The 26,407-nt window shown below is 49.1% G+C and overlaps 8 protein-coding genes, 3 long non-coding RNA genes and 1 pseudogene across 12 annotated transcripts; 8 read left to right on the top strand and 4 right to left on the bottom strand.

Moving 5' to 3' along the window:
* Positions 1–82: 82 nt before the first annotated feature.
* On the bottom strand, positions 83–1,478 carry LOC9635279 (pantoate--beta-alanine ligase). The gene is made up of 6 exons (XM_002966036.2): positions 1,132–1,478; positions 819–1,070; positions 526–639; positions 342–473; positions 215–290; positions 83–166 (listed from the first exon to the last, which is right to left on the bottom strand). Exons 1-6 carry the CDS (start codon positions 1,378–1,380, stop codon positions 114–116), a joined length of 876 nt encoding a protein of 291 aa, XP_002966082.2. The 5' UTR covers positions 1,381–1,478; the 3' UTR covers positions 83–113.
* On the bottom strand, positions 1,459–3,384 carry LOC112345001 (pentatricopeptide repeat-containing protein At4g02750-like). Its single transcript, XM_024670781.1, has 3 exons — positions 2,698–3,384; positions 2,374–2,586; positions 1,459–2,271 (listed from the first exon to the last, which is right to left on the bottom strand). Exons 1-3 carry the CDS (start codon positions 3,382–3,384, stop codon positions 1,459–1,461), a joined length of 1,713 nt encoding a protein of 570 aa, XP_024526549.1.
* A 633-nt stretch (positions 3,385–4,017) lies between these two features.
* Positions 4,018–5,242, top strand: LOC9652175 (ras-related protein RABB1c). Its single transcript, XM_002965664.2, has 6 exons — positions 4,018–4,123; positions 4,202–4,341; positions 4,401–4,483; positions 4,537–4,741; positions 4,858–4,926; positions 4,995–5,242. The coding sequence occupies exons 1-6, from the start codon at positions 4,078–4,080 to the stop codon at positions 5,082–5,084; spliced, it is 633 nt and encodes a 210-aa protein (XP_002965710.1). The 5' UTR covers positions 4,018–4,077; the 3' UTR covers positions 5,085–5,242.
* A 139-nt stretch (positions 5,243–5,381) lies between these two features.
* LOC9635280 (G2/mitotic-specific cyclin S13-7) lies at positions 5,382–7,435 on the top strand. Its single transcript, XM_002965665.2, has 7 exons — positions 5,382–5,689; positions 5,819–6,061; positions 6,168–6,389; positions 6,465–6,563; positions 6,622–6,800; positions 6,878–7,075; positions 7,154–7,435. The coding sequence occupies exons 1-6, from the start codon at positions 5,465–5,467 to the stop codon at positions 7,029–7,031; spliced, it is 1,122 nt and encodes a 373-aa protein (XP_002965711.1). The 5' UTR covers positions 5,382–5,464; the 3' UTR covers positions 7,032–7,075; positions 7,154–7,435.
* A 768-nt stretch (positions 7,436–8,203) lies between these two features.
* LOC9635281 (60S ribosomal protein L7a-1) lies at positions 8,204–9,562 on the top strand. Its single transcript, XM_002965666.2, has 7 exons — positions 8,204–8,304; positions 8,362–8,418; positions 8,478–8,682; positions 8,759–8,928; positions 9,009–9,137; positions 9,195–9,287; positions 9,351–9,562. Exons 1-7 carry the CDS (start codon positions 8,302–8,304, stop codon positions 9,480–9,482), a joined length of 789 nt encoding a protein of 262 aa, XP_002965712.1. The 5' UTR covers positions 8,204–8,301; the 3' UTR covers positions 9,483–9,562.
* A 760-nt stretch (positions 9,563–10,322) lies between these two features.
* Positions 10,323–12,375, bottom strand: LOC9635282 (cell division protein FtsZ homolog 2-1, chloroplastic). 2 transcript variants are annotated; one of them, XR_002991863.1, is made up of 8 exons: positions 11,626–12,375; positions 11,271–11,570; positions 11,124–11,214; positions 10,942–11,066; positions 10,801–10,893; positions 10,695–10,751; positions 10,461–10,639; positions 10,323–10,389 (listed from the first exon to the last, which is right to left on the bottom strand). XR_002991863.1 is itself a non-coding variant. In XM_024670443.1 (7 exons), the coding sequence occupies exons 1-7, from the start codon at positions 12,244–12,246 to the stop codon at positions 10,523–10,525; spliced, it is 1,404 nt and encodes a 467-aa protein (XP_024526211.1). In that variant the 5' UTR covers positions 12,247–12,375; the 3' UTR covers positions 10,453–10,522. The 2 variants fall into 2 exon arrangements, 1 of the variants encoding a protein (XP_024526211.1); XM_024670443.1 differs by lacking the exon at positions 10,323–10,389 and having other exon boundaries at positions 10,453–10,639.
* A 127-nt stretch (positions 12,376–12,502) lies between these two features.
* On the top strand, positions 12,503–15,940 carry LOC9652176 (kinesin-like protein KIN-14N). Its single transcript, XM_024670632.1, has 17 exons — positions 12,503–12,651; positions 12,705–12,974; positions 13,039–13,183; positions 13,242–13,351; positions 13,404–13,523; positions 13,581–13,784; positions 13,836–14,045; positions 14,093–14,167; positions 14,211–14,357; positions 14,407–14,530; positions 14,575–14,684; positions 14,734–14,895; positions 14,953–15,155; positions 15,218–15,299; positions 15,357–15,461; positions 15,518–15,622; positions 15,675–15,940. Exons 1-17 carry the CDS (start codon positions 12,601–12,603, stop codon positions 15,840–15,842), a joined length of 2,391 nt encoding a protein of 796 aa, XP_024526400.1. The 5' UTR covers positions 12,503–12,600; the 3' UTR covers positions 15,843–15,940.
* A 4,235-nt stretch (positions 15,941–20,175) lies between these two features.
* On the bottom strand, positions 20,176–21,519 carry LOC9635284 (annotated as a pseudogene).
* Positions 21,520–21,637: 118 nt separating this feature from the next.
* On the top strand, positions 21,638–23,595 carry LOC112344946. The gene is made up of 8 exons (XM_024670633.1): positions 21,638–21,674; positions 21,733–21,813; positions 21,874–21,979; positions 22,054–22,124; positions 22,189–22,331; positions 22,472–23,275; positions 23,339–23,537; positions 23,582–23,595. The coding sequence occupies exons 6-7, from the start codon at positions 22,512–22,514 to the stop codon at positions 23,496–23,498; spliced, it is 924 nt and encodes a 307-aa protein (XP_024526401.1). The 5' UTR covers positions 21,638–21,674; positions 21,733–21,813; positions 21,874–21,979; positions 22,054–22,124; positions 22,189–22,331; positions 22,472–22,511; the 3' UTR covers positions 23,499–23,537; positions 23,582–23,595.
* Positions 23,596–23,599: 4 nt separating this feature from the next.
* On the top strand, positions 23,600–24,108 carry LOC112344948. Its single transcript, XR_002991894.1, has 3 exons — positions 23,600–23,794; positions 23,848–23,956; positions 24,016–24,108. It is a non-coding gene; the product is annotated as an uncharacterized LOC112344948 (long non-coding RNA).
* A 565-nt stretch (positions 24,109–24,673) lies between these two features.
* On the top strand, positions 24,674–25,015 carry LOC112344947. Its single transcript, XR_002991893.1, has 2 exons — positions 24,674–24,792; positions 24,837–25,015. It is a non-coding gene; the product is annotated as an uncharacterized LOC112344947 (long non-coding RNA).
* Positions 25,016–25,181: 166 nt separating this feature from the next.
* On the top strand, positions 25,182–25,761 carry LOC9652178. The gene is made up of 3 exons (XR_002991900.1): positions 25,182–25,291; positions 25,346–25,599; positions 25,653–25,761. It is a non-coding gene; the product is annotated as an uncharacterized LOC9652178 (long non-coding RNA).
* The last annotated feature ends 646 nt before the right edge of the window (positions 25,762–26,407 follow it).

Genomic DNA, 26,407 nt, shown 5'->3' on the forward strand with positions numbered 1-26,407 from the left:
TATTGTTTGACCTGGATTGACTGCCAGGACTTGCAGTTGCCACCTTTTGGACGTGTAACGATTGCCTGCATGGCTACGAATGTTAAAAAAAGTATTTATAGTATTAACAAAGCTTATGCTATTGTTTGACCTGGGAAAATCCGCCACCTTTTGGACGTATGCGCCTCTACTCAGTTATTAGAAAGCTCAACATTGTCTAAGAGACGAACACTACCAAACCATGCAGCAATTGCAAACACCGATGGCTTCGTAATTTTATCAACACTTTTCAGCGTTTCTTGGTCGACGATCTAAGCACAAAAACATTAGATTGAACAGCCAAGAAAATTTATAAATCTTACGCTTGCATAATCCACTTTGCCACCTGCATTGCTGATGGCAGTCACTGCCTGTTCTATAAGAACACTGGAATCCGTCTCGCCAGATCTCACAAGCTCCTCAGCCCTCTTGAGCGAATGGAAGATCGCCAAAGCCTGAGCCAAAGAAAGAGAGACTAGTAGTTAGAAGAGTCACAAAGAACTTTACATTTTTTCTTTCGGTCGCAGTGAGTCTAACGTTCCGGGAGCTCATTGCAAGGCCATCAGCTTCTCGTACAAGCGGGCAGCCGATCACCTCCACTCCAAAGTCCAAATCCCTCACCTAAGTTAAGGCAAGAACTATAAAAAATGAGCTTCAATTGAAAAAACAAAACGACGAAAGGAATGGAGGAAAACGAAGAAATGAATGGAAGAAAACGAAGAAAGGAATGGAGGAAAGCGAAGAAATGAATGGAAGAAGACGAAGAAAGGAATGGAAGGAAAGAAAATGAAAGAGCTTACCATTCGAGCCAGGACTCGCCATTGTTGGTAATCCTTCTTGCCAAACACGACCACGTCCGGCTCCACAATGTTGAGAAGCTTGGACACCACGGTAGCAACACCCCTGAAGAACAATGGACGGCTTCCACCGCAAAGAGACTTTTCCAAGTTCTCCACCCGGATCCAAGTCTCGTGGCCGGACTCACCATTCTTCTCGGGTGACTCTCGGACATACAAGTCGTGTGGATTGAAAATGATGTCCACGCCAAGTGGCTGCTCCAAAAAGAAAAGCAAGTAAGAAAGAAATGCGAGAGAGAGAGAGACGATAATCCACCTTGAGCTTCTCGACATCGCTGTCGAAATCGCGGGGATACACATCCAGATCCTCCCCGGGAGCAAATTGCCCGGGATTCACATAAATCGACACCACCACTTTGTCCGCTCGCAGCCTCGCCTCGGCCACCAGCGACAGATGACCTTGGTGTAGGAATCCCATCGTCGGCACCAGCGCGATCCGCTGGCCGCATTGGCGCTGGGACCTCGACCACTGCCGCATCGCCCCCTTCTCCCTCACGATCGCCATAGAACCCTAATTCTTAAACCCTGAGCTCAGGGTTTTAAATCAAGCATATTCAGACTATATCTTAAAGAATATTCAAATTTAGAGCATCTTTCCTTCTTTTATTCTCTTTGGCGCTTGGAATATTCTTCCAACCGGAGAGGATCTTTCACGAAAGATACTAGCGACCGTCATGTACGTGGCCGAGTTCTCGGGGTCCATCTCCAAGGCCTGCTGGAACACACGCTTCCCTCTCTCCACATCGTTGTGAACCTTGCAAGCTCCCAGCAGCGATCCCCATGCGATCTCATCCGGCATAAACGGCATAGCTCCCAGCAAATCCTCCGCCAGCTCCAGCTTCCCGGATCGACCATAGACATCCACCATGCACGAGTAGTGCTCCCTCCACGCACCCAGCCCAAAGTCAGACACCATTGACACGAAATGCCCCACGCCGATCTCCACGAGTCCAACATGGCTGCAAGCCACGAGAACACTCAAGAAGGTGATCTCGCTCGCCTTGATCCCGCAGAGTTTCATCGCGTCGAAGAGCTCCAGCGCGTAATCTCCATGCCCGTTGTGCGCGAGCACCGTGATCATCGCATTCCACGCCACAGTGTCCTGCTCCGGCATCGAGAGAAACATCGACTTGGCCTGCTCGATCCGCCCGTTTTGCGCAAGCCCCGCAAGCATCACCGTCCAGGACACGGAGTCATGCACAGGCATCGCGTTAAACGCCGCCAGCGCTTCATGCATATGCCCTGCCTGGGCATATGCGACCAGCATCGTATTCCACGACACAACATTCGGCTGCGGGATACAGTCAAACGTATGCTTTGCGTTCACTTGCAACCCTTTGTCCGCATACATGATCATCATTGTGTTCCACGACACAACATCTCTGTCGGGCATCTCCTGAAACACACTCCGCGCGGACTCCAGATGCCCGTTTTGGGCATAAGCCGACATCATCGCATTCCAGGCGACAAGATCCCTCTCCGGCATGCCGTCAAACACCGCTTTCGCGGTCTCCATGTCCCCCGATTCCCCATACGCCGACAGCATTGTCGCGCGCGACACGACATTCTGCTCCGGCATCTTGTCGTACAGCCCCTTGGCGGCGGTCAACTCCCCACGTTGACAATACGCGGCGGTCAGCGCGGTCCATGAGACGAGGTCCCGCTGTGGCATGAGCTCAAACATTCTTTTGGCGCTCTCCATATGCCCGTTCTGGGCATACGCGCCCATCATCGCGTTCCACGAGACCATGCTGTGCTCGGGCATCTTGTCAAACGCCGCCTTGGCGGCATCCAAATCCCCGTCCTGGGAGTAAGCTCCCACAATCGCGGTGTACGAGATCACGTCCTTGCCGGGCATGGTATCAAAGAGCTTCTTCGTTCCAGCGATGGTGGAGTTTTGGGCATAGCCCTGGAGGAGCGCGTTCCAAGAGACGACGTTCCACTCCGGCATTGAGTTAAAGACGCTCTTGGCAGCCGTGAGATCGCCGGTGTCGCCGAAAACCACGATCATCGTCGTCCAAGACACCACATTCCTCTGCGGCATCGCGTCGAAGGCCTTCTTCGCTCGATCGGCATGGCCGAGATCGGCGAAACCGGCCATGAGCGTGTTCCATGACACAACATCACGGCTGGGCACCGAATCAAAGAGGCTCTTGGCCTCGCTGATCTGCCCGTTTAGAGCGTAGGCCGTGATCATCCCATTCCACACCACGACGCTGTGCTCGGGCATCTTTCGAAACATCATCTCGGCCTCGCTGGGGTGGCCGTTCTCTGCGTAGCACATCAGGATCGTCGTCCAGGAGATGATATCCCTCTCGGGCATCCGATCAAACACCGACTTTGCCTCCTTTAAATGCCCACTCTGGGCATATGCCTGAAGAACAGTGTTCCACGAAATGCGATTCGGCCTCGGGATTTTCTCGAACATTTTCACAGCCTCTTCGGTTTCTCCAGCGTTTGCGTACGCCGCCACCAGCGCGTTCCACGACACGACACTTTTTTCTGGCATCTTGTCGAACAAATCTCGAGAGGCTCGCAAATGACCCTTCTGGGCAAGCAGCGTGATCATCATGTTGTGGGACATGACATCGGGTTGTGGCATGCTATTGAAGAGTTCTTGAGCTTCCGCGAGGTGGCCATCTTGCGCATAAGCTTTGATTATGGTTCCATACGTGACGGCGTCCGGGACGGGGACGCGATCGAAGAGTTCCTTGGCATCGGCAAGATGCCCGTTCTCGGCATAAGCTTGGATCATCGAATTCCAGGTAAAGGAATTGGGGGTCTCGATGGAATCGAAGAGGGCGCGCGCGGCGGCGGCTGCCTTGCACTTGCCGTAGGCCTGGAGGAGGAGATTGGCAAGGTAGATGTTGGATCTGTGGCGCTCGCTGGCGGCGATTATGGCGTGGAGGCGGCGCGCCTGCGCGAGATCCCTGGAACGCCCGCATTGCCGGATGGATTCCGCGAGCTCCTCGACGGAGCTGGGAGGAGAACGAAGCATCTCTAAGGCATATTCAACGGTATTGTCTTAGGACAGCGACACGTCAAGACATGTCTGACACGTGTCTACGCGGTGTGAGTCAGATTTTTTTATTTAAAGCACACGTAAGCATATATATAGTGTCACTGGCGTTTTAGGGCTAGCCATTAGGTTTTTAGAAAAGAAGGAAGATCCGGGAGCTAGCGTGAGCGCGATCTCTCCACAATGTCGTATGCTTACCTCTTCAAGTACATCATCATCGGCGATACCGGTATGGATCGAATTTCGTCCGCGCGCTCTTGTTCTCGCGGGATTTCGGTGTGGACTTCTCAAAATCCTCTTCTGCCAGGGGTCGGGAAGTCGTGCTTGCTGCTCCAATTCACGGACAAGCGATTCCAGCCGGTTCACGATCTCACAATTGGCGTGGAGTTTGGGGCGCGGATGATCACAATCGATAACAAGCCCATCAAGCTCCAAATCTGGGACACAGTAAGTGGCTTCTTGCTGAGAGGGTAGAATTTTGCTCTCCTACATTTCCCTTGCTATAGGCAGGCCAGGAGTCGTTTAGATCGATCACCAGGTCGTACTACCGTGGCGCTGCCGGTGCCTTGCTTGTGTACGACATTACCAGGTAAAAGTTCTTCCAAGTTTTAAGTTTGTTCTTGCTTATGAAGTGTGATACAGGCGAGAGACTTTCAACCATCTCGCCAGCTGGCTGGAGGACGCTCGGCAGCACGCAAACTCCAACATGACCATCATGCTGATTGGAAACAAGGCCGATCTGGCGCACAGACGAGCAGTGAGCACGGAAGAAGGGGAGCAGTTCGCAAAGGAGCACGGACTTATCTTCATGGAGACTTCGGCCAAGACTGCCCAGAACGTTGAAGAGGTACGTGGGGATTCCAGTCTTCCAAGACGGAGAAGTTCTTCTAGATCATAGAAGTTCTTCCAGATGATCTATAAAATCCAATCCACTGAAAATCTTCTCCTCCTTCCACTTTGCAGGCTTTCATCAACACAGCTTCCAAGATCCACCAGAAGATCGAAGAGGGCGTGTTTGACGTCTCAAACGAGGTGAATGACGCTCCTCCTTTGTTTCTCTCTCGTTTTCTCGGTCGCTCAGGGCGATTTGCTTGTTCCAGGCGTCGGGCATTAAGATTGGAGTTCTGCCAAATCATCCCGGCCACAGAGGAGATAGCTCGGGACCCCAGAGTGGAGGATGCTGCAGCTAAAAACGAAAGATCAAGCTATCAACCAAGAGAAAAAAAAGAAAAATTCTTTGGGATCAAACGACTCACAAGATAGATAGACTGTTCGTGAATAATTCTTGGCGCTATTCCTCCTGTACAAAGCTTTATCGTGATGGTCTTTCCTTTATCTTTCTTAACCATGTAAAGCAACCGATACTAGCATATTCTGTCACTGGAAGGAACATTTCGTCAGAGTGCCGTAGATGAATATTCTCCCGGCAACGGCTACAATTTACTTGTGGCCGTTCACAGTGGTCCGAGCTTATAATTCTATTGTGTGTGTTCTAGGGCTCCTCCTCGTTTCTCTCTCTCTCTCTCGCCATAGCCAGGGCTCCCATCCATCGATCGATCAGGCAAAGAAGATGCAGACGCGAAGCCGGCGAGCTCTTGGCGACATCGGCAATCTCGTGCGGCCTCCGCCGCAGCAAGGCGCGGAGCTGAGCAAGCCGCCGCTCACCAGGCGCCGGGCGCAAGCAATCAAGGCCGCTGGCGCCGGCGCCGCGGCAGTGAAGCCCCCGGTCCCGACGCTGCCTATCCGGAAGGAAAAGGAGCCAACGCTCACAGCGCAGCTCACTGCTCGTAGCGAGGTATGCTAATTTCCTTTGTCGCATCGTTTCCTTCCATGGATCTTCTTCGTTTCCTTTCTTCACTGGAATTTTTTCCTTCGTGGTTTTGCTGGATCAATGCTTGATCGATTCTTCGTTTTTCCCTGGCAGGCAGCATGCGGATTCGACGCGGAGATGGTGGACGCTACCTCTACGCCCGTCGCCGAGGAGCCTCTTCCAAACATCGACGAGCACGACGTGGGGAATCAATTGGCGGTCACGGACTACGTCGAGGATATCTACAGCTTCTATCGCAAGGCCGAGGTACAGAGCTGTGCGGCGCCCGAGTATATGAAGCAGCAACCGGAGATCAACGATAAGATGCGCGCGATACTCGTCGACTGGTTGATCGAGGTGTGTGAAAACTCTACTCTCTCATTTGTTCTTCTTCTTTGTGCTAGAGAGTTCTTATCTGTGATAGAGATCTCATGGCGTGATGGCTTTTCTTGTTCTTTCGCAGGTCCATCTCAAGTTTAAGCTCATGCCGGAAACACTCTACCTCACGATCAACATCATCGACCGCTACCTCTCGCTACAGCAAGTCTCGAGAAAGTATCTCCAGCTCGTCGGAGTGACTTCGATGCTTATCGCGGCCAAGTACGAGGAAGTTTGGGCCCCTGTGGTTGGCGACTTTGTATTTATTTCCGATGATGCCTACACCGATGATCAATTACTGTCCATGGTACGTACTCGAGAATTTGGCTTTAGATCTGCTTGCTGAACTCTTCTTTTCTTCTTTTCTTGTTCTTCATCTCAGGAAAAGAAGATGCTCAACACGCTGCGTTTCAACCTGACTGTTCCGACGCCTTACGTATTCGTGGTGCGTTTTCTCAAAGCAGCTGCCTCCGACCGACAGGTGAATTGGTCTTTCTTCCAGGCAAACTCAAAAGCTCTGGCTGACTTGCAATGAACAGATGAACTTGCTCGCCTTCTTCTTTGTGGAGCTCTGCCTTACGGAGTACGTGATGCTCAAGTACCCTCCATCGATGCTAGCTGCCGCTGCCGTGTACGCGGCTCAATGCTGCCTGGAGAAATCCCCGGCCTGGACCTCAGCGCTCCAGCGTCACTCGGGCTACACAGAGGATCAAATCAGGTACTTCTCTTCGCCCTGCCGGTGTCTCTCTCTTTTCGAGTTCTTAGAAGTGGTTCTCTGTTTGTTACTTACTACAGGGAATGCGCCACGCATATGGCACGCTTCCACCAGAAAGTCTCCAAGACTCCCGAGGAGCACTTGTCCGTGGTGGGAAGGAAGTACTTGCACACGAAGTTTGGGACGGTGGCCGCATTGACGCCCCCGAAATCGCTACTGCTGCTCCCGCAATGAGGCTAAGTTAAAGGAAGGAAATCTCCCCCAGTCACACAAGTGAGGTAACTCTCTCTGGATTTTTTTTGTTAGATCGAAAGACGTTTGAGAGCATTCCTTTTTAACGGTAATGTTTGCGACAGTGGTGACAGACAACGCTCGAAAAGTCGTCACACGCGAACGAGAGAGGAGGAAAGCTCAAACAAAGAACAAAAGAAAAGAAGAGGAGAAGCCGCGCTGCTTAAGCTACTGGCTTGCTGCTGTAAGTAGAGAGATAGATCATAGATGATAGAGTGAGAGAAGATCATTGAGAGAAATCTTTACAGTCCCTTGAGCGCTCGCAAAGAGAGAGAGCATGGAGGCCATCGACATTGATTGTCATTTTTAAAAGCTATTTAAATCTATCTTATTTGTTCGCAAAGAAAGAGAGAGATTGGCTATGGTGGTGGTGGTGGCGCCGCTGGTGGTGGAGGAGGAATAGTGGCGTTGGATGATGAAGGCACCGCCGCTGCTCCCGCCGCTCCTTTGCCGCTGCTACCGCCGCCTTTCTTCTTGGCAGGAGGAGCTTTGTTCTTGTTTCCAAAGATGTTCTTCTCACGCGCGGCGGCCTCGGCGTACTCTGTGAAGCTGTCCCTCCGCCGGTGGAACTCGTAGGATTTCTTGTCAAGCTGAAAGATAGACGATGGATCGCACTGGTAAGAAGAGCTTTCGATCGATCGGATCGGATGATTGATCCAATAGATCGATTGAAAACGAGAAACAAGCTAGGATAATTGGGGGAGAAGTAATCACCAGTTCTGGCTTGTACTGGAAATTCTCGTGCGTGAAGCTGATGGGTTGCCGCTTGGGGATCACGTAGCCGGCATTATGCTTCTTCCAGAGATTCTGCAAGCGCGAGGATCGATCGATCCGGGAAGGGGATTTCCCGGACGATCACTGCTGCAGGGTTTTACAGGGGTTTTGGCGAGAAATCTAGACTTACGATGGAGAGCTCCCTCACGAGCTTGCACGTTGCCTCGTTGCGCGTCGTCCACGCGTTGGCGATGACGGGCTTGCGCTCCTCGCCCTTCTTCTCATCCCCGGCCATCGCGCGGGATTTTAGAGCTGCGAGAAGGCCACATCACGCGCCAACGGTCGCCACGGCGGCAAAGAGACGTGCCACCTGTATGCCATAAAGCCGTACACGTGGTGGCCTAGCAGCCGTTGGATATCGATAGATTTGCTAGAACCCTAAGCCGCCGAGAGTGAGGAACCCTAGCGGCGTCGGAGCGAGTAGGCGAGGCGCGATCCCATGGTAAGCTCAGTGCGATCGAATCGGTCCTAGCTCGCATTTCTTACGCTGGCAATGCAGGCTCCAAAGCGGGCAGGAGGGAAATCGGCCGTGGCGGCGGCGCCTGAGAAGAAGAAGGTGAGTCGAGAGGATGGTGATTTTGCTGGAGCTGAGGGTTTTCTTCTCGGGCTGTATAGGCGGAGAAGGTTTCAAATCCGCTGTTCGACAGGAGACCGAAGCAATTTGGCATCGGTGGTGCTCTGCCGCCGAAGAAGGATCTCCACCGCTTCGTCAAATGGCCAAAGTATGTGAGGATCCAGAGGCAGAAGCGTGTCCTCAACCTCCGATTGAAGGTTCCGCCGACGCTCAACCAGTTCACGAAGACTCTTGACAAGCATATGGGTGAGATTTTACTGCAATCTTCCTCTTTTCTCTAGCTCTCGTGGATTGATCTTCGTTCTTCTGTTTTGGTCGTCAGCTACCTCACTGTTTAAGATGCTACTGAAGTACAGGCCCGAGGACAAGGCCGCCAAGAAGGAGAGGCTGCTCAAGAGAGCCGAGGCTGAGAAAGAGGGCAAGGCGATCGATTCGAAGAAGCCTTTGGTCGTCAAGTATGGACTGAATCACGTAACTTACCTCATCGAACAGGTAGGAGTTTTCTCGTTTTTTATCCTGGATCTGGTTCTTACTCCTCCCTTCACATCGTTCTTCGTTTTTTTCCTCCACAGGGTAAAGCGCAGCTGGTTGTGATCGCCCATGATGTGGAGCCGATCGAGCTCGTGCTTTGGCTGCCGGCCCTGTGCAGAAAGATGGGCGTTCCATACGCAATTGTCAAGGGCAAGGCTCGGCTCGGTGCGGTGAGTGATCTTCTCCCGGTTTCTAGCACTCCAGTTTCTCACACTCTTCCGTCTCAGATCGTTCACTCTAAGACTGCTACCTGCCTGTGCCTCACATCCGTCAAGAACGAGGACAAGCACGAGTTCAGCAAGATCGTCGAGAGCGTCAAGGTCTGGATCTTTTTCTCTCGTTTTGCTGTGATCCTCATCACCACTTCTTCGTGCTCCAAATAGGCCAACTTCAACGATCGCTTCGACGAGTTCCGGAAGCAGTGGGGCGGTGGCGTCATGGGTGTCAAGTCCCAGGCCAAGCTCAAAGCCAAGGAGAGGCTAATGGCCAAGGAAGCTGCCCAGAGAATGTCCTAGAGAAGAAAATATAACTTTGGCACGTACTTTTTTGTCCACCACCTTTTTTGAAGCTTAATCTAAAGCCCTAATATGGTCTACTATGATTTATGATTAGGGTTCTTCCAAGATTAGGGGTTTGGGAATCTACCACCTTTTCCAACGATGGGAGAACCCAGGAATGATGCAGACATCCAGGCTTGGATCGATGCCATGGATGCTGCACTGGAGAGGATTGGGGACAACAAAGGGCCAGTTTTTGTAACGGATGGAGTGCCCAGGGATAGATTTCTCAAGATGTACATGGAGACCCGGGCATACAAGCGAAACATGCTGTGGAAGTCTGGATCGCTGTGGATCCAGGCCGATAACACGGATCATCACGAACAGGTAAGGTGCTGGCTCTCCGCCAAGCTGCAACTGGAATTCCAGCGGCTGGGGATCGTGTTCCTCGGGAGGAATCGCCAGGTCTCGCTCTCTCAGGGGGGATTGATGGAGATTGGCGACGATCGCTGCCAGCAAGTGGATGTCTCCGTGCTGGAGAAAGATAGCAGCGAGCGAAAGGTGGTCTTGGCGGCGCAAGTTGTGTATAAGAACGAGGATCCACGGGCTGTTTTCGATGATATGGAGGTGCTGGTTAGCGAGCGAGGCGGCGCAAAGGTTGCTTTGGGGATTGTTGTGCACGAGCGAGATCCTTGCGTTGTGTACTACCGGGACAGGAAGTCGGCCGAGACGCAAGTGATCCAAGCGATCGATGGAACCGTCCTGAGATTCAAGTGGGAAGAACTTTTTGATAAAGTTCATGTCCAAGGAGAGACTGCTCTAGATCTGGGATTGCTCACGGATCACGCAACTTCCGTCTAGATTTCCAATCGAGTTTTAACTTTCTTTCTTTGTAGACGCCAACGATCGCTAGATCCATGATCTTCTATAGCAGTTTTCCCGCATAGAATACAATCACTCTTAACACTATCGCTAAAGAGAGAACGAAGAACTTACGAGATGTTTGATGCTGTATATATTTGGCGGTGGAGATTATTTCTTTCTTGGTACAGTGCTTGCTACCTAGTGCGGCCCCGTCTCCTCAAGAAGCTAGGAATCTCTAGCGTGGCTCCACCATTGTTTCCCAACGGCGATGCGATGGAAGGTTTGCTACGTGGGCTTGGGCGAGTGAGTTGCTGCCAAAGCTTGAGATATCAGGACACTAGAAAGCAGCAGATGCGAAGAACTTACTTGCACGTCTGGTTCTTCTTGCGACTTGAATCCAGTTGCAATAAGCGTGATGCTCACCTGGTCAAAGGATGGAATTATGATACCTATGTTGCACAAGCAAACTTACATGACCGTTGAAGGAATCGTCGACAACAGCACCGAATATAAGATTTGCATTCGGGTCTACAAGATCGTATATAACCTCTGCTGCCGCGTTCACCTGTTTATGAAATGGTTGCAACATAAAAAGAAGAAAACTAAAGCGTACCTCAAACAGGGTCATATCGGTTCCTCCAGTGATGTTCCATACAATGCCAGTGGCACGCTCAATTCCCACATCGAGTAACGGCGACTGGATGGCATTCAGAGCGGCGTCTCTGGCCCTGGACTTCCCTGTAAGTTTGTCTCTAGCTCTAAGAAAGAAAACAGCAATGCATCAAGACGCAGCACCTGTGGCAGTTCCAATTCCCATGAGCGACGACCCAGCATTGGCCATGATGGCACGAACATCCGCGAAATCAACATTCACTAGTCCAGGGATCTGAAAAACAAACCAAAAGTTAGCGAGAAACCTTTACTTTGGAAAAGTTCAATCACCGTTATAATGTCCGAAATACCACGGACACCTTGCCTCAGGATATCATCCGCAAGGTTGAAAGCCTCGGTCACAGGCGTGGACTGGGACACGGCAGTCAAGAGCTTGTCGTTTGGAATGGTGATCAGAGTGTCCACATTGTTCTTCAGCAGAGCCGTTGCCTCTTGTGCCTGTATCGATCTTCGACGGCCCTCAAACGAGAAAGGAGTGGTAACAATACCAACTGTGAGCACTCCCAGCTCCTTGGCCACTCCCGCAATCACTGGAGCCGCTCCACTGCCAGTACCACCACCCATCCCAGCCTGAAAAGCTTGACGAAATCAGCACAAGCAGACACAGGAAGAACACACAACTTACAGTGACGAACACCATGTCCGCTCCACGAACAGCTTCCTCGACTATGGCTTTGCTTTCTTCCGCGGCGCTCATGCCAATCTCCGGGTTTCCACCAGCACCCAATCCTCTCGTGAGCTTCTGTCCAATCTGTAGCCTGTTTTGCGCTGGAACTGGCGACATCGCCATCGCCTGTGCGTCCGTGTTGACGATCCAAAACTCCACGCCTTTCATCTCGCTCTGCACCATCCGGTTGACGGCATTGGATCCACCACCGCCCACTCCAATGACTTTGATCTTGGCCTCGTTAAATCTCTCCATCTCCAAGTTTCCTTCCCAGGAGACCGATGTAGAGGAATTCCCCGTGCCGCTGCTGCTGTTCGCGAGCTCGCGCGACGAAAACTCCGACCTGGAGGTCGCCAGAGCACCTCCATCACGATCCCACTCCAGATCCCAGCTCGGGGATGCTGCTGCCGACGAATACGAGCATTGGAATGCAGGTCTGCTCCTGCTGGCGATCAAAGACCTACGCCTGGCTCTAGTGCCGATCGCGAGCTGTGTGCCCTGCTCCCCCAATTTTCTTGGAGAAAGGAGGTCAGTGCCGGGCAGAGAAGACGAGGACGCTGAGATTACCGCAAGAGCCATGGCGATCCACCTCTCGAACAAGATTCTAGCCTACAGCAGCGTGATCCCTACCACAATTCGACGAAATGCGGGCGCGTGATCGCCTCCAGCTCCCCGCCATCGCCCCAGGAACCCTAAACCTCTTTTCAAGAGGAATCTTTAACTTATCCGCTGGGAATCTATCCTGCCATCGCGATCGTTCATTGATTTAAAAACTCCTGGCCGTCCATCATACAACGGCAACCTTCCCGCTGGAATTTTGAAAACCAGAGTATCGTTCAAAGAATATTCTCGCCCTAGCAGGAGGCGAGTGTTCTTCGCTCCCCATGAGCTCTTCATCTTGATCTCGAGGCGGGGAGCTGAAAGATTGGAGGAATGAAGGCGGCGATTCCATCGGCGAGGCTGCGCGAGCGGGATTCGTCAAATGTATGTGTCGATTTGAATTTCTCGTGTTCCCTGATCGTGGCGCTGTGCTGCAGAAGGAGAATGAGCCGGATGTGCCGGCTGGGAAGAAGCGTAAGCTCGGAATTTCAAGGGAGCCAGCAGCTAGAGCTCCGCGAGAAACCCTATCGGCGCTCAATGTACCCAGAGAGTCCATCGCTTCCATTCAGGCAAGCAGCGTTCCAGCAGTCCCATCGACTGTCAGCTCGGGCCAAGTGGAATGGGAAGGAGTGGCTCGTATGGCCAGTGACGAAGTGGAGGCTTTGCTTAATACGAAAATGGCTGGGAAATCTAAGTTCGACCTCAAGGTACGATTTTTTCTTCTCTTTTTCTTCGCTTTGTCACACCTATTTTCTGCCGTGTGATCGTCAGGGAAGGAACGAGAAAATGATGGAGTACATAAAAAATCTAAGGACGTGCATTCGCCAGTTTTTACAAGTAGAGAGTGTCTATGTAATGCAGCAGGAACAGGCCCAGAATCAGATCAAGGAAGAGAAGCAACGGCACGAAGAATCAGGTAAGTCTCTTATGTTGTGTTCCAGAGCAAGCAAGTTGAGATGTTTTCTTTTTAACAGAGCAAAAGATGTCCGCTAAGTATGGTGAATTGGAGGCTAAACTCGTAGAGGCTCGGCAACAATATGATAGACTTGTAGGACAGTTTCAGAAGCTAGAAACTGAGAAGCAGGTTGGAATCAATTCACGCTGATTTCTGGTTAATATCATGTTCAATAACTCAGGAACTTTCACTGGCTCACGCAAAGGATGTGGAGGCGCTGGAAGTAGCTTCAGAAGAACGCACGAAGTTGAATGAAGAGATTGACAAACTTCAAAAAGAAGTCGCCCAGTGTAATCATCAGGTTAGAGATATTTCTTACTCCTTGGTTGTTGCTAAATAGCAATCTCTGTTCTTTCAGCTGGGAACAGCGCAGGACGTGAACAGGCGATTGCAGGAGTATAACACGAGTTTGCAGCTTTATAACAGTAAACTACAAAGTGACGCGGCTTTGGCTACCGAAGAAAACGCTAAGACGCAGAAAGAGAAGGCAGCTATTGTGGAAACCTTGGGCGCCTTGCGTGGAAATTATGCTGGTTTACAAACTCAACTCGAAACAGCAAAGGTAGGTCCCTTAAGATTGTTAAAGATTTTGCGTTCAACGTGCTTGTTGCAGGATGCTTTGCAAGCTGAAACGGCCAAGATGAAGTCAATAAATGACGAACTTTCTCTTTTGCGGGCGGAGCTCCTTCGTGTTTCAGAAGAAAGGGACAACTATTACCATCAGGTTCAGGCATTGTCAGCTGAAAATGCAGCAATCAGGGAAAAAACTTCAACATCTGCCGCTGAGATTATGCGCTTCACGAGCAAGGCAGAAGCGTTGGAGGTATTTAAGACGTTCTTTTACGTACTTCATAGTAACCCTTTGTTCAGGAAAGCTACGACAAGCAAGCGGAGCAGATCAGACTCCTTCAAAAACAACTCAACCGGTCGAAGGAGATGCTAGAGGTAAAATGTATGCTGCTTCTATCTACTTAAGCTGATGGATCAGGTTGCGGAAAAATCATTGTCTTTCGAGAGGATTGGGAGCAGTGAATATATGTCAAAAATTGAAGCCCTTGAGAACAAACTTGCTGACGCAGAGCAGCAGCTCCGTGAGGGAGAGATGTTGCGGCGCAAGCTTCATAACACCATCCAGGTTCGCACTTTTCTGTTTTTATCACCTAAGGCAAACAGTGATGTTACAGGAGCTGAAGGGGAACATTCGTGTATTCTGTAGAGTAAGACCACTTTTACCCGATGAAAACGACGAATCATCGACTCTGATCAGCTATCCAGGCGAGGAGGGAATTGAGCTACACCAGGCTCAAGGTAAATTTATCTGTATACATGCAGCTGCTTATCTGTTTCTTTAGGCCAAACATACTCGTTTTCTTTTGACAAAACTTTTGGACCCGACGTTTCTCAGAGAGACGTGTTTACTGAGATTTCACAGCTCGTTCAAAGCGCCTTGGATGGCTATAAGGTAACACCTTTTCTTTTGTTGGCATTCTCTGTTTACCTTGTCCTTGTAGGTTTGCATATTTGCGTATGGCCAAACTGGATCGGGCAAGACACACACTATGATTGGACAGCCAGATGACATGGACCAGAAGGGTGTGATTCCCAGGTCTTTAGAGCAGATCTTTCAGTGCAGCCAAGCACTTCGTTCGCAAGGATGGAGCTTCAAAATGCAGGTCAGCACAAAGTTTGTTTCTTTTCGTAGTGGGGCGATTTATTCGTTCTTTTTCCAGGCTTCACTTCTTGAGATTTATAATGAAACTATAAGAGATCTTCTTGCGCCGTCAAAAAGCGTGGGTGGGGACACGACCCCAGCAAAGCAGCACGCAATAAAGCACGAGCCAACTGGGAATACCGTTGTGACCGAGCTTACTGTCGTGGAAGTTAACAGCTGGGAAGAAGTGTCATCCCTTTTGAGGCAAGCTGCACAAAGCAGGTAAAAGAAATTTGGTTTGGCAATCTCTCGGTAGCAGACTGACCGAGCTGTATCATTGGCAGGACTGTAGGGAAAACAGCTATGAACGACAGGTCCTCTCGAAGCCATTGTGTATTCACGCTGCGGATCATAGGATCGAATGAGGTAGTCATTGTTTTCACTGATACGAAGAATGATTTCTTTCTTTGTGTGTGTGTGTAGAATACTGAGCAACAGGTACAAGGAGTTCTCAACCTGATCGACTTGGCTGGAAGCGAGCGCCTCTCGAAAAGCGGCTCCACCGGCGAACGCCTGAAGGAAACACAGGTACTAATCCAAGTTTGCGAGTATTACTCTAACAAGAGCGAATCACTGTCGCGCAGGCCATAAACAAGAGCTTGTCTAGCCTCGGAGACGTGATCCTTGCGATTGCAAACAAAGACCCTCACATCCCATATAGAAACTCAAAGCTGACTTATCTTCTCCAGGTAAACTCTTACATACATTTGTGCAAGTGCTTACTGTGTGATCAAAACGCAGCCTTGCCTTGGTGGCGACTCGAAGACGCTGATGTTCGTGAATATCTCCCCCGACTCCAAATCACTCCATGAGTCGCTGTGCTCGCTGCGGTTTGCAGCCAAGGTGAATGCATGCGAGATTGGAGTTCCCAGGAGGTACACGAGCAGCAGGCCTCAAATTAGCTGTTGAAGCTTTTGGTATTTTGTTGTCAAAGTTTTGCATTGACAAGAAGAAAAATTTATGTGGAACCAAACAAGAATATATATGGAAACCTTTGCCACCTTTTACTTGGATTTTTTCAGATGGAGTACAAGCCGGCATGAAAGACTGATTGTAGAACTAACTAACGAAGATCAAGCTGTCAAGTTATTCGCTGTTAAGTTGGAACGGGAATATGCTTGGTGGATGAGGAGTCTCTTCCCCAATATGTTACAACATATTGTCCATGAAGATGGAGAGACGCTTCCCAAGCTCACCAGAAAGGTTATGGAAATTTATCCTTTGCAAATTCAAGCCAAGAAGCAGCTTGACTTCTCCTGCACGTTTTGCAAAAGATGATGATGAAGAAGACAATACAATTATATTTGAAAGCGAAGAAGTCTGAGTGTTTTTCTATATTCGATATATAATAAAAACCGATTTTGACTCATATCAGTTGTGTTAGTTGCGAGAACAACACAAGCTGATGTAGTATGATTAAGTACCATCATACTACAGCAGATTGACTTGTAGCAACTAATACCGTTGCTCGCTTGCCCAGCATCAAGGCTCAGGCAGAGACTAGGGGGCAGCCCCTTTACCGAGATCCTCCCAGCAGGTCAACCAGGCATGCCAAATGGTATCCCCCAGCCTCCATCCCAAAGTCCTGGACCACTGCTCTTCCCAGCATCCCGGCATGGCTGCACGCCTTCTTCTTATAAAACATCATTGGGATGTTGATCAATCCCTTCTTCTTTGTTTTCTTGGATGGAGCACTGATGAGTTGAGGCAGCAACATGGAGGTGGTGATCGTCATAGATCTGCTCCAAGGGAAGTGCAGGAATATCCATTGAATATCTAGTGTACACCTAAACTAGGTTCCGAATAGGCACTGTTGATCAATAGCACATCCAAACCATCTAGATATACCTGTTGTGTAGGAAGGCACATGCAAGCAAGGAGGCAATGGTGTGTGTGGCAGCCGTGTGGTGGCAGGCAATGAGGCAATGAGTTCTCTAGTGCCAGGCAAGGCAATAGTTTCAAGGCTAGGCAAAATGACCAAATAAGTGATTGCTGGTAACAATTCAAATGTGCTCACTTAACTTGATAATAGTCTTTCTTTGTCCCAAGCATACAGCGATAGTGCCTTTGCTTACAAGTTAGGCGTTTTGGGGTGGGAGAGGTTGTATCAAGAATTTCAGTACGTAGAAAAAATCTACACCTTCACCCTAGCTGCTAGTCCACTCTCTTCTAGGTAGCATAGATTTTCTTCAGGTACTAAAATTCTCGAGCCTCTCCTGCCCCAAGACACCCACTTTGTAGACAAAAACACCATTGCTATATGCTTGGGACAAAGAAGAACCATCATCAAGTCGAATGTGGATTGTTGCCGACAATCGCCTACTCAATCTTTTTGCCCAACCCTAGAACCATTGCCTTGTTGTTCTTCTTGCCTAATGCCAAAGGGCTTATCGCCTCCTTACCTACTGCTACACGCCACCATCACCTCCTTGCCTTCACACGCCTTGCTCGATGAACCTCTCCCACCTCTCTTCATCATACCCTATCTAGCCCTAGTTCTTCAGCCGAAGAAGCAAGAGCCTTGGTATATCTAGACGGCTGGGATGTGCTGTTGATCAACGGTGCTGATTCGATTGGTTTAGGTGTACACTGGATATTTGACAGATATTTCTGCACTCCCCTTGGAGCACATCTGTGACGATTGCCACCTCCATGCTGCTGCCTCGACCTTCTTTCTCATCAGTGCTCCATCCAAGAAAACAAAGAAGAAGGGATTGATCGACGCCATGCTCGGATGCTGGGAAGAGCAGTGGTCCAGGATTTTGGGATGGAGGCTGGGGGATACCATTTGGCGTGCCTGGTTGACCTGCTGGGAGGATCTCGGTAAAGGGGCTGCCCCCCTCGTCTCTGCGTGAGCCTTGATGCTGGGCACACGAGCAACGGTATCAGTTGCTACAAGTCAATCTGGTGTAGTATGATGGTACTTGATCATACTACATCAGGTTGTGTTGTAGCAACTGATACAAGTTCTCGCAACTGACACAACTGATACGAGTCAAAATCCGTTTTCATTATATATCGAATATAGAAAAACGCTCACACTTCTTCGCTTTCAAATATAATTGTATTGTCTTCTTCATCATCATCTTTTGCAAAACGTGCAGGAGAAGTCAAGCTGCTTCCTGGCTTGAATTTGCAAAGGATAGATTTCCATCCTTTCTAGTGAGCTTGGTAAACATCTCTCCATCTTCATCTTCAAATGCTTGGACAATATGTTGTAACTATTGGGGAAGAGACTCCTACCAGGTGAACAAAGTGGTGATTAGTCTTGTTGCGGGGGGGGCAAGAGTGTGAGCTACTGGATCGCATGAGGAGTGTGTATGGGGTTGACATAGATTTGCTGCCTTCTCAGCCCAAGAGATACCTGTATTATGATGTAGTCTCGGATGTAGTAATGTGACCGTGATAGTTCCTAGCCAAAAGGCAAGCCTTTGTAATCTTGTTTTGGAGAAGGGTCCAGTGTTTTGTGTGCAATGATAGCAACTGAGGTTGGCACTGGCAAATCTTGCAACACTTAAACTCAGGAATTATTCCATGAATTTGCAAAGCTGGTGGGATGTTAATGAAGAGCTTAAACTGGTGCAAACTTGGTGATGTTGAAAGAATTGTCTACAGCTTGAGCAATTGAGTTTAGTTGCGGGGTTCAGGTCCGCTGCTTAGCCCGAGCAACCAGCGATTTTCCAAGATCACCACCTCACCATTGCTGCTATCCACTACGTTGGCAAATTTCGAGAGGGCCCTTCTCCAGGTAAAGAGATTTAATGGTCTATCATGTTGTTTCATCCATACAGCCCGGGACTTCTTTCAGTTGAGAGCTGATAATCTCGTCCATTATATCCTCGAGGCTCTAGGAGACTGCGTTCCAAAGGTGTGAGATACGTATGTTTCTAGCGTTGACAGGGTGATTGATGTCACAGGATGGACGGTGAAGTTCAGGAAAAGAAACGAGCTTTGAGTTGACCAATTGACTTGGAAGGAGTTCGAGGTGTTCCAGCACACCAAGATCAACAGCATGATGGTGGTGGTTCACAACGGATGGGTCTACACCGCTGGGGCTGCTAAGACCAGGGTCGTCATGTCCAGAAGCTTCAAGCCCGTTCAGACACACATGAAAATCTCAATGCTACGTCACACAGTTCCTGAAGCGAAGAACACATCCGGTACCATTTCCACAAGGTACTAGTGTTTACTTCAAATTAACGAAATGCCAGATTCACTAACTATTGTATGAATTCCAGGAACGCATACAGGAGGATGATACGTATGTAGCGCGGTTCAGACCATATATGGACCATCCTCCACTGGAATGACGCTTTTATACCAGTGTTACAAACCCGGATAGATGAAGTGGTTTGTGTTTTACCAATGTAATTCTTTTGGTTTCTATCAGGATCTGGTGGAGGCTTGGAAGGCGATACATGGACCACAGCAAAATCATCGTCGTAATCACTCTCTGGAAGAATGCGCATTTACTCAAGGCTGCCTGAGGTGTTGAAAACAAACTTGACATCAGTAATGTTATACAACATTAATGTGAAAACCTTTGCATACAAGAGGTTGATGACTGCGGATATTAGTAAGCAAATTACTTATCAGATTCTTTAATTCTTACGTTCTTTGACGACAGATTCATTCGGCGAAGGGACTGAACCTCAGATCATCAATGATTTCCTGCGCTTCTTGTTACCGTGGGAGTTCTTTCAGCAAACACTTTGGCAACGTGCGTGTGCATTCTGTGTGATCAGTGAATGGCAAGCAAACTCCTGAACCCCAAACGTCTTCAAACTATTACTCGTTTGGGATTATATAGACGCCCTGTGGAGAGGATGCGCTCCAGGTTTCAACATCTCCCATCTCTGCATGATTAGGCTTTGTAAAGTTACAAGAAAGATAGTCTATGTATGCCAGTAATTTAAATCAAGTGCCTGTGAACTATGATTTACCACCGATTGCATGGCTCCATGCATCCTAGATCTTACATAAGACCTCTTCAAGCTCCAAGCACGATTACAATTAACTCATTGATCATGAAGGCTGATTTGGTGTTTCTCGTTTTGGTATTTGCCACTTTGCAGATTGTGTCGTCTACTTCGGGTACATTGCCTTTGGATGCAGATGATATTGATGTTGAGGTCTTTCCAAAGAGACTATTGACTTTGAAGGCGTGGTGCCGTATCGGCAGCAGGAGCCAATCATCCCCTTGTGGCGAAGAAGTGTTTGAATTGAACCTTCGGAACAAATATTATTTACAAACTGACTTAAGAAATGGATGCTTCAAAGCTTCATCAGGAGTTATTCGCTTACTGGGATCCAGCGTAAGCATCCTCTCTAACAAGTTCTTGAATCTCGCCATCAGCGCTCCATCTTCCCCTGTAAGATCTGAAATACAACTTGTCTTAACATTGAAGGACGCCATACTTCTCAGAGTTTCCAGCTTTGTCACGGGATCTAGCTGCCGGAACTCAAAGTTCTCGTTGAAATGCATGCCCGTAAACGCTCCTTTCTTCAACATCGCCTTTGGAAACGCCCCCTTGAGCTCCATTTGCTGCTTGAGAAGCCCGTTGTTAGTAGCAACAGGAAAGAGGAACTTGCCCGTGTAGAGCTCATACAAGCAGCAGCCGGCAGACCACATATCGATTGCGTGGCTGTAGGGAGCCACCCCGAGGATGATCTCCGGTGCCCGGTAGCTCGGACTCACCAGGTATGGGGTCTCCGCGGACGGGGTTTGATCCCTCGCAAACATGGCCACCCCAAAGTCGCACAGCTTGATCGATCTCCGGGACTTTGTGACCATGATGTTGTCAGGCTTGATGTCGCAGTGCAAGATGCCGCAATGGGCCAAGTGCTGGAGGGCAACCATGAGCTGGTGAGCATAGACACAGATGGTTTTGAGATTGATACCTCTGTTTCGCCCGTACTTGTTTGTGATCTGCCGGAGGTTTAGATCCAGGGACTCCATCACCAGGCACAGATGCTCGCGATACACAAAGCTGTCGAGGAGCTTCACGCAGTGGTTGTCTTTGTTCGTGGCCTCCGGCTCCGCCACCTTTTTGAGGATCTGGAGCTCCGACTTTGCAGACCGGAGCATGAGATCGTTCTTCCGGGGGATCTTGATGGCAACCTCCTGCTCGCACTCTGGGAAAAGGGACTTGGCCAGGAAAACCGTGGAGAACATCCCGCTTCCTATGGATGCCTTCACCTGGTATTTGGAGTTGATTGTCTCGCCAATTCGGGCCTTGTAGTAGAACTCGTGATCGTGCCAATTGTCGGGGTTGTCGTTCCTTAGCCCTTGGACGGAAGCCTCCGGATTTGTAATTTCTGCGAGTGGCGTCTCCGAGAACATGTCTTGAGCTGGAGGGCTCGATGATTTGTCGCAAGAATTACTGGCGATCTTGGCAGTGTCATGAGGAACTGGGTTGCCGAGAGAAACACTCTGCTGTTCTATTATTTGTCCTTCTTCTAGTGCATGCTTCTCCAGGATTGCCTGTCTCCTCTTCCTGCTTTCCTCTCTAACTCTTTCCACCATTGCATCTTCGTCCTCTACTACACTTATCTGGCAGTCTTCGCTCCTTCTTTTCCGACCCATGTCCAAAGGGTTTTGCCAACCCTATTTGTAAAGGACAAATTTATACTTGGGCAATGATCCTCCGACTTTGAAATTTAAGCGGGAAAATTTGTGGCCATGTCTAGGGCTATGGCGAGCGCATATCGATTGTGCGCCCCCAAATTCTCGAGCTATGGGTATGATCGTGCTTCTTCGCTGTAGAGCTGGATTGCCACGGATCTTGTGTCTTTCTAGGAGGCGCCATAATATCTTTCTCGTGCTTGGTAGATTGGGGGGGATTCCGTGCTGTCCCGGATCTGGAACAAGGAGCTTGAGGTAAACGTCATCTCGCGGTATCGCTACTGGGGTGAAAGAAATCTCTCGCTCTTGTGTCAGGCTGGGCATACTGCTCGAGGTGTTCTTGCTTTAAACTTATTTTCGTTTTTATGAGCCTCTTACATATATCCTGGGAAGTCCAGGGCGAAAGCTATACCGATTCGAGGTACGAGTTTATTTTTCAGAAGAAAGAATTTCCTCCCAGAGTTTTTAACGTCTTGGGACTCGCCGTCTCCAAAGCGGCTAAATCCTCGCGAGTTCTCTTGTCGCCCAGACAGGATCTTTGCTTTGAAAGTCTGCAAAATAATATGGTGAGTGTTTTTACACACTGTTTGTGGTATGGTGAGAACTTACCTCGAGGACTCCTTGATGCAGGCGTTGAGTTCTTGGTTCTCCGGGACGATTTCGAAGTTCTCACTCTCTTGATCGTACGTGACACTTCGAAATGAATCAGCAGTCAAGGAGTAGAAAAAAAGGACCCCGATTCCTGCTCGAATCCCAATGTGACTGCTGCTCAGGTACTTCTCCATGTCTGGTGGCATTTGGCAAAGCCGGATCCACTTAGACTTCTCCAGGTCGAGCGTGTATATGACGACGTGGGTTTCTGGTCCTGGCTTGCCTTTCTCGAGAACGAACTCATCCTCGCATGTTGTGGCAGCCACGAGAGAGCCGGATGAGGAGGAAGCGATGAGCGGACCATGCGAGACGAAGACATGCTCGGAGAAGGCATCGGTGTTGATCTGCTTGGTGCTCCACTCCAAGGTGTTGGCGTCCAAGGCATAGATGGTCTCGCCAGCGTCTTCAAAGCAAGAGAAATAGAAAGCGCTGGGGCCGATCGCGCTGGTGAAGACCTCCGGATCGTCCAGCACAGGACCGCCGCCTGGTGTGTTTCCGTCGCCGATTGCAGTCCACGAAGGCCGATCGCAGCCATTGCGGATCGCCAGAATGCCGCTCAGCCTCCTTCCCGCCTTGTCATCGCTCGTGTCCATCCATTCTTCCGACTCCTGCGAGGCAGCAACCGCGACGAACACTCCGGGTCCCGGATCCTTGTCACGGTAGGAGATGCTGTTCGGGATAGCCGGGAAGAGTCCGGCCAGGCAGCCGGAGGTCGGAGAGTAGAGCACTGCGAACCGATTTGGGCGGAGCCACAAGAAGTTGTCCTGGTCCTTGAGACAGCACCCGGGAAGAGCGATGGAGACAGTGGCCGCTTCCGACGCGTCCGGTCCTTCTTTTTCTTCGTCTCCGGCGACCATTTCCAGCTTGTACCAGGAACGCAGTACCGGATCAAACGCGAAGACACACTGGAAGCTTGGGCCGTGCACTTGCATCCAGGTTTCACAGGGATTCTTGGGCTTGAAGCTCGAGCTGCGGAGGAGCGACCGGATTCGCCTGGATACTCCGGAGAGTTTCGCCTGTGTCCCAAAGGAAGCGGACGAGAAAATCTTGCGGAGAATGTCTCGAGGTAACTCTTCCATTAAAGGTCGTGCCCTTTTTTTTAACTTTCACTTGACATTTAAACGTTAAGCTCCGGAGGCGATGACGCTGACCATGAAATGCTGTGCGAGCCAAGCACCTTAGCAGCTTACTCAAGCAGTTATCCAGATGCTTCGTTCGACGATCTCGACGCTGTGACAACGAAAGCAACTTGGTCGATGCAAAACGAACACTCGACACTATACTATTAAGAAGACTTTCCTTGCCAGTCTGCTCGCGGCTCTGCCCAGGTACTTTTCTCATCGACAACTCTCTGTCGCTTATAATGCTTCAGTCTATTTCCAGAAGCTGGGCTCACCTTGAGAAGCTGCGCTCTCGTAGAATCTCTGGCGGTCCAAGGAGGTTCTATTGACTCTGTTCTGGCTAATATCATGTTCTATAACTCGGGAACTTTTCACTCGCTCACGCAAAGGATGTGGAGGTGCTGAAAGTAGCACGCACGAAGGTTTGACCAACTTCAGAAAGAAATCGCCAGTGTAATCACCAGGTGAGAGATATTCCTTTTTCCTTGGTTGTTTGCTGAATAACGGAACAAGGCAGGATATAAACAGGCGATTGCAGTATAACACGAGTTTGTCAGCTTTATAACAGTAAACTACAAAGTGACGCGGCTTTGGCTGCCGAAGAAAGGAAGACGCAGAAAGGGAAGGTGCTTGCGTGAAAATTATGCAGTTTGTTAAAGATTTATGTTCGACGTGCTTGTTGCAGGATGCTTTGCAAGCTGAAGATGAAGTCAATAAATGACGAACTTTCTCTTTTGCGGGCGGAGCTCCTTCGCGTCTCAGAAGAAAAGGACAACTATTACAATCAGGTTCAGGCATTGTCAGCTGAAAATGCAGCAATCAGGAAAAAACACTTCAACATCTGCCGCTGAAATTATGCGTTTCACGAGCAAGGTAGAAGCGTGGAGGTATTTAAGATTCTTTTACGTACTTAATAGTAGCCCTGTGTGCAGGAAAGCTACGAAAATTAAGCGGAGCAGATCAGACTCCTCCAAAAACAACTCAATCGGTCGAAGCAATATGCTGTTTCTATTTACTTAAGCTGATGGATCAGGTCGCGGAAAAATCATTGTCTTTCGAGCAGTGAATATATGTAAGCAAACTTGCTGACGCGGAGCAGCAGATCTGGGAGGGAGAGATGTTACGCCGCAAGCTCCAAAACACCATTCAGGTTGGTACTTTTCTGTGTTGATCTTCTAAGGCACACAGTGGTATTTCAAGAGCTGAAAGGGAACATTCGTGTATTCTGTAGAGTGAGACCACTTTTACCCGATGAAAACGACGAAACATCGACGCTGATTCGCTAGGGAATTGTTCAAGGTAAATCTATTTGTCTGTATTACATGCAGCTGCACTTGTCTCTTTAGGCCAAACATACGCGTTTTCTTTCGAAAAAGTTTTTGGACCCGACGTATGTCAGAGAGACGTGTTTACTGAGATTTCACAGCTCGTTCAACAAAGCGCCTTGGATGGCTATAATAAGGTAACATCATTTGTTGGCATTCTCTGTTTACCTGTTCCTTGCAGGTTTGCATATTTGCGTATGGCCAAATTGTATCCGGCAAGGCACACACTAAGGCTTTTCACTGTATATGAAACCATAAGAGATCTTTCGCCCCAGCAAAGCAGCACGCGACCAAGCACGAAGGAATACCGTTGTGTTTGAGCTTACTGTCGTCTGCAGGTAAAGTAATATCCTTTGGCAATCTCTAGACGTTGGCAGGAAAAGAGCTATGCTTCTCGAAGCCATTCATAGGAAAGAATGAGGTATTCATTGATACGAAGGATTTGTGTGTGTAGAATGCTGAGCAACAGGTACAGGGAGTTCTCAACCTGATCGACTTGTGTTATGTTTGGTTCCATGCAGCGCGTGAGCTATTTGAATTGCGAGCTCACAATCTTGTCCGTTACGTCGTCGATGCTCTAGGGACCAACATTGGGCAGGAGGATATCAAGCCCGCTCTAGAGGCTGCGTTCCAAAGGTGGCAAAATCTTGAGATACGTATATGCTTTTGGTTGAATTGAATATATCACAGGATGGACGATGAAGTTCAGAAAGAGATGCGAGCTTTGCGTGAGTCAATTGAGGTGTTCCAGCACACCAAGATCACTAGCATGGTGGTGTTGGTTCATAATGGATGGGTCTTATACGCCGCTGGGGCTGCCAATGCCAGAGTCGTCATGTCCAGAAGCTTCAAGCCCGATGATAATGCGCCAAGTGCGGACAATCGCAATGCTAAGTTACACAGTTCCTGAAGGCGAAGAACACATCTTGTACCATTTCCACAAGGTACTAGTGGTTACTTTAAATGCTAGATTCACTAACTTTTGTATGAATTCCAGGAACGCATACAGGAGGACGAGCGCTCGCTTCGGATCATATATGGACCCTTCTTACGCTTTTATACCAGTGTTACAAAACCGGATAAATGAAGTGGTTTGCGTTTTAGCACTGTACTGCCATGTAATTTCTTTTGCTTTGTGGAGGCTTGCAAATCTATAGCGGGGCGATACATGGACCACAGCAAAATCAGCATCGTAATCACTCTCCAGAAAATGGACATTTACCCAAGGATGAGGGAGGTGTTGAAAGCAAACTTGATATCAGTAAGCTATCTGATTTTGATGTCTATTTTGCATGTTTGGATATTAGTAAGCAAATTACTAATCAGATTTCTTTAATTCTTGTAACCGCGGGGTAAGCTTCTTATTAGTAAACATTTTCTCAGCGTGCGTGTGCATTCTGTGTGATCAGTGAATGCCAAGCAAACTCCTGAACCCCAAACGTCTTCAAACTATTGACGCCCCGTGTGCGCTCCAGGTTTCAACATTTAGGCTTTGTAAAGTTACAAGAAAGATAGTACCTTAAAATAAGTGAACTATGATTTACCACTGACTGCAGGGTTGCATCCATCCTAGATCTTATATAAGACCTCTCCAAGCTCCAAGAACGATTAAAACTAAGCCATTGATCATGAAGGCTGTCTTGGTGTTTCTCGTTTTTGTATTTGCCACTTTTCAGATTGTGTTGTCTACTTCAGGTACAATTGTCTATGGATATTGATGTTGAAGTCTTTCCAAAGATGGATGATGATTAT

Source organism: Selaginella moellendorffii, unplaced genomic scaffold (genome assembly GCF_000143415.4).
Source record: "Selaginella moellendorffii unplaced genomic scaffold, v1.0 SELMOscaffold_6, whole genome shotgun sequence".
NCBI classification, from domain to species: Eukaryota; Viridiplantae; Streptophyta; class Lycopodiopsida; order Selaginellales; family Selaginellaceae; genus Selaginella; species Selaginella moellendorffii.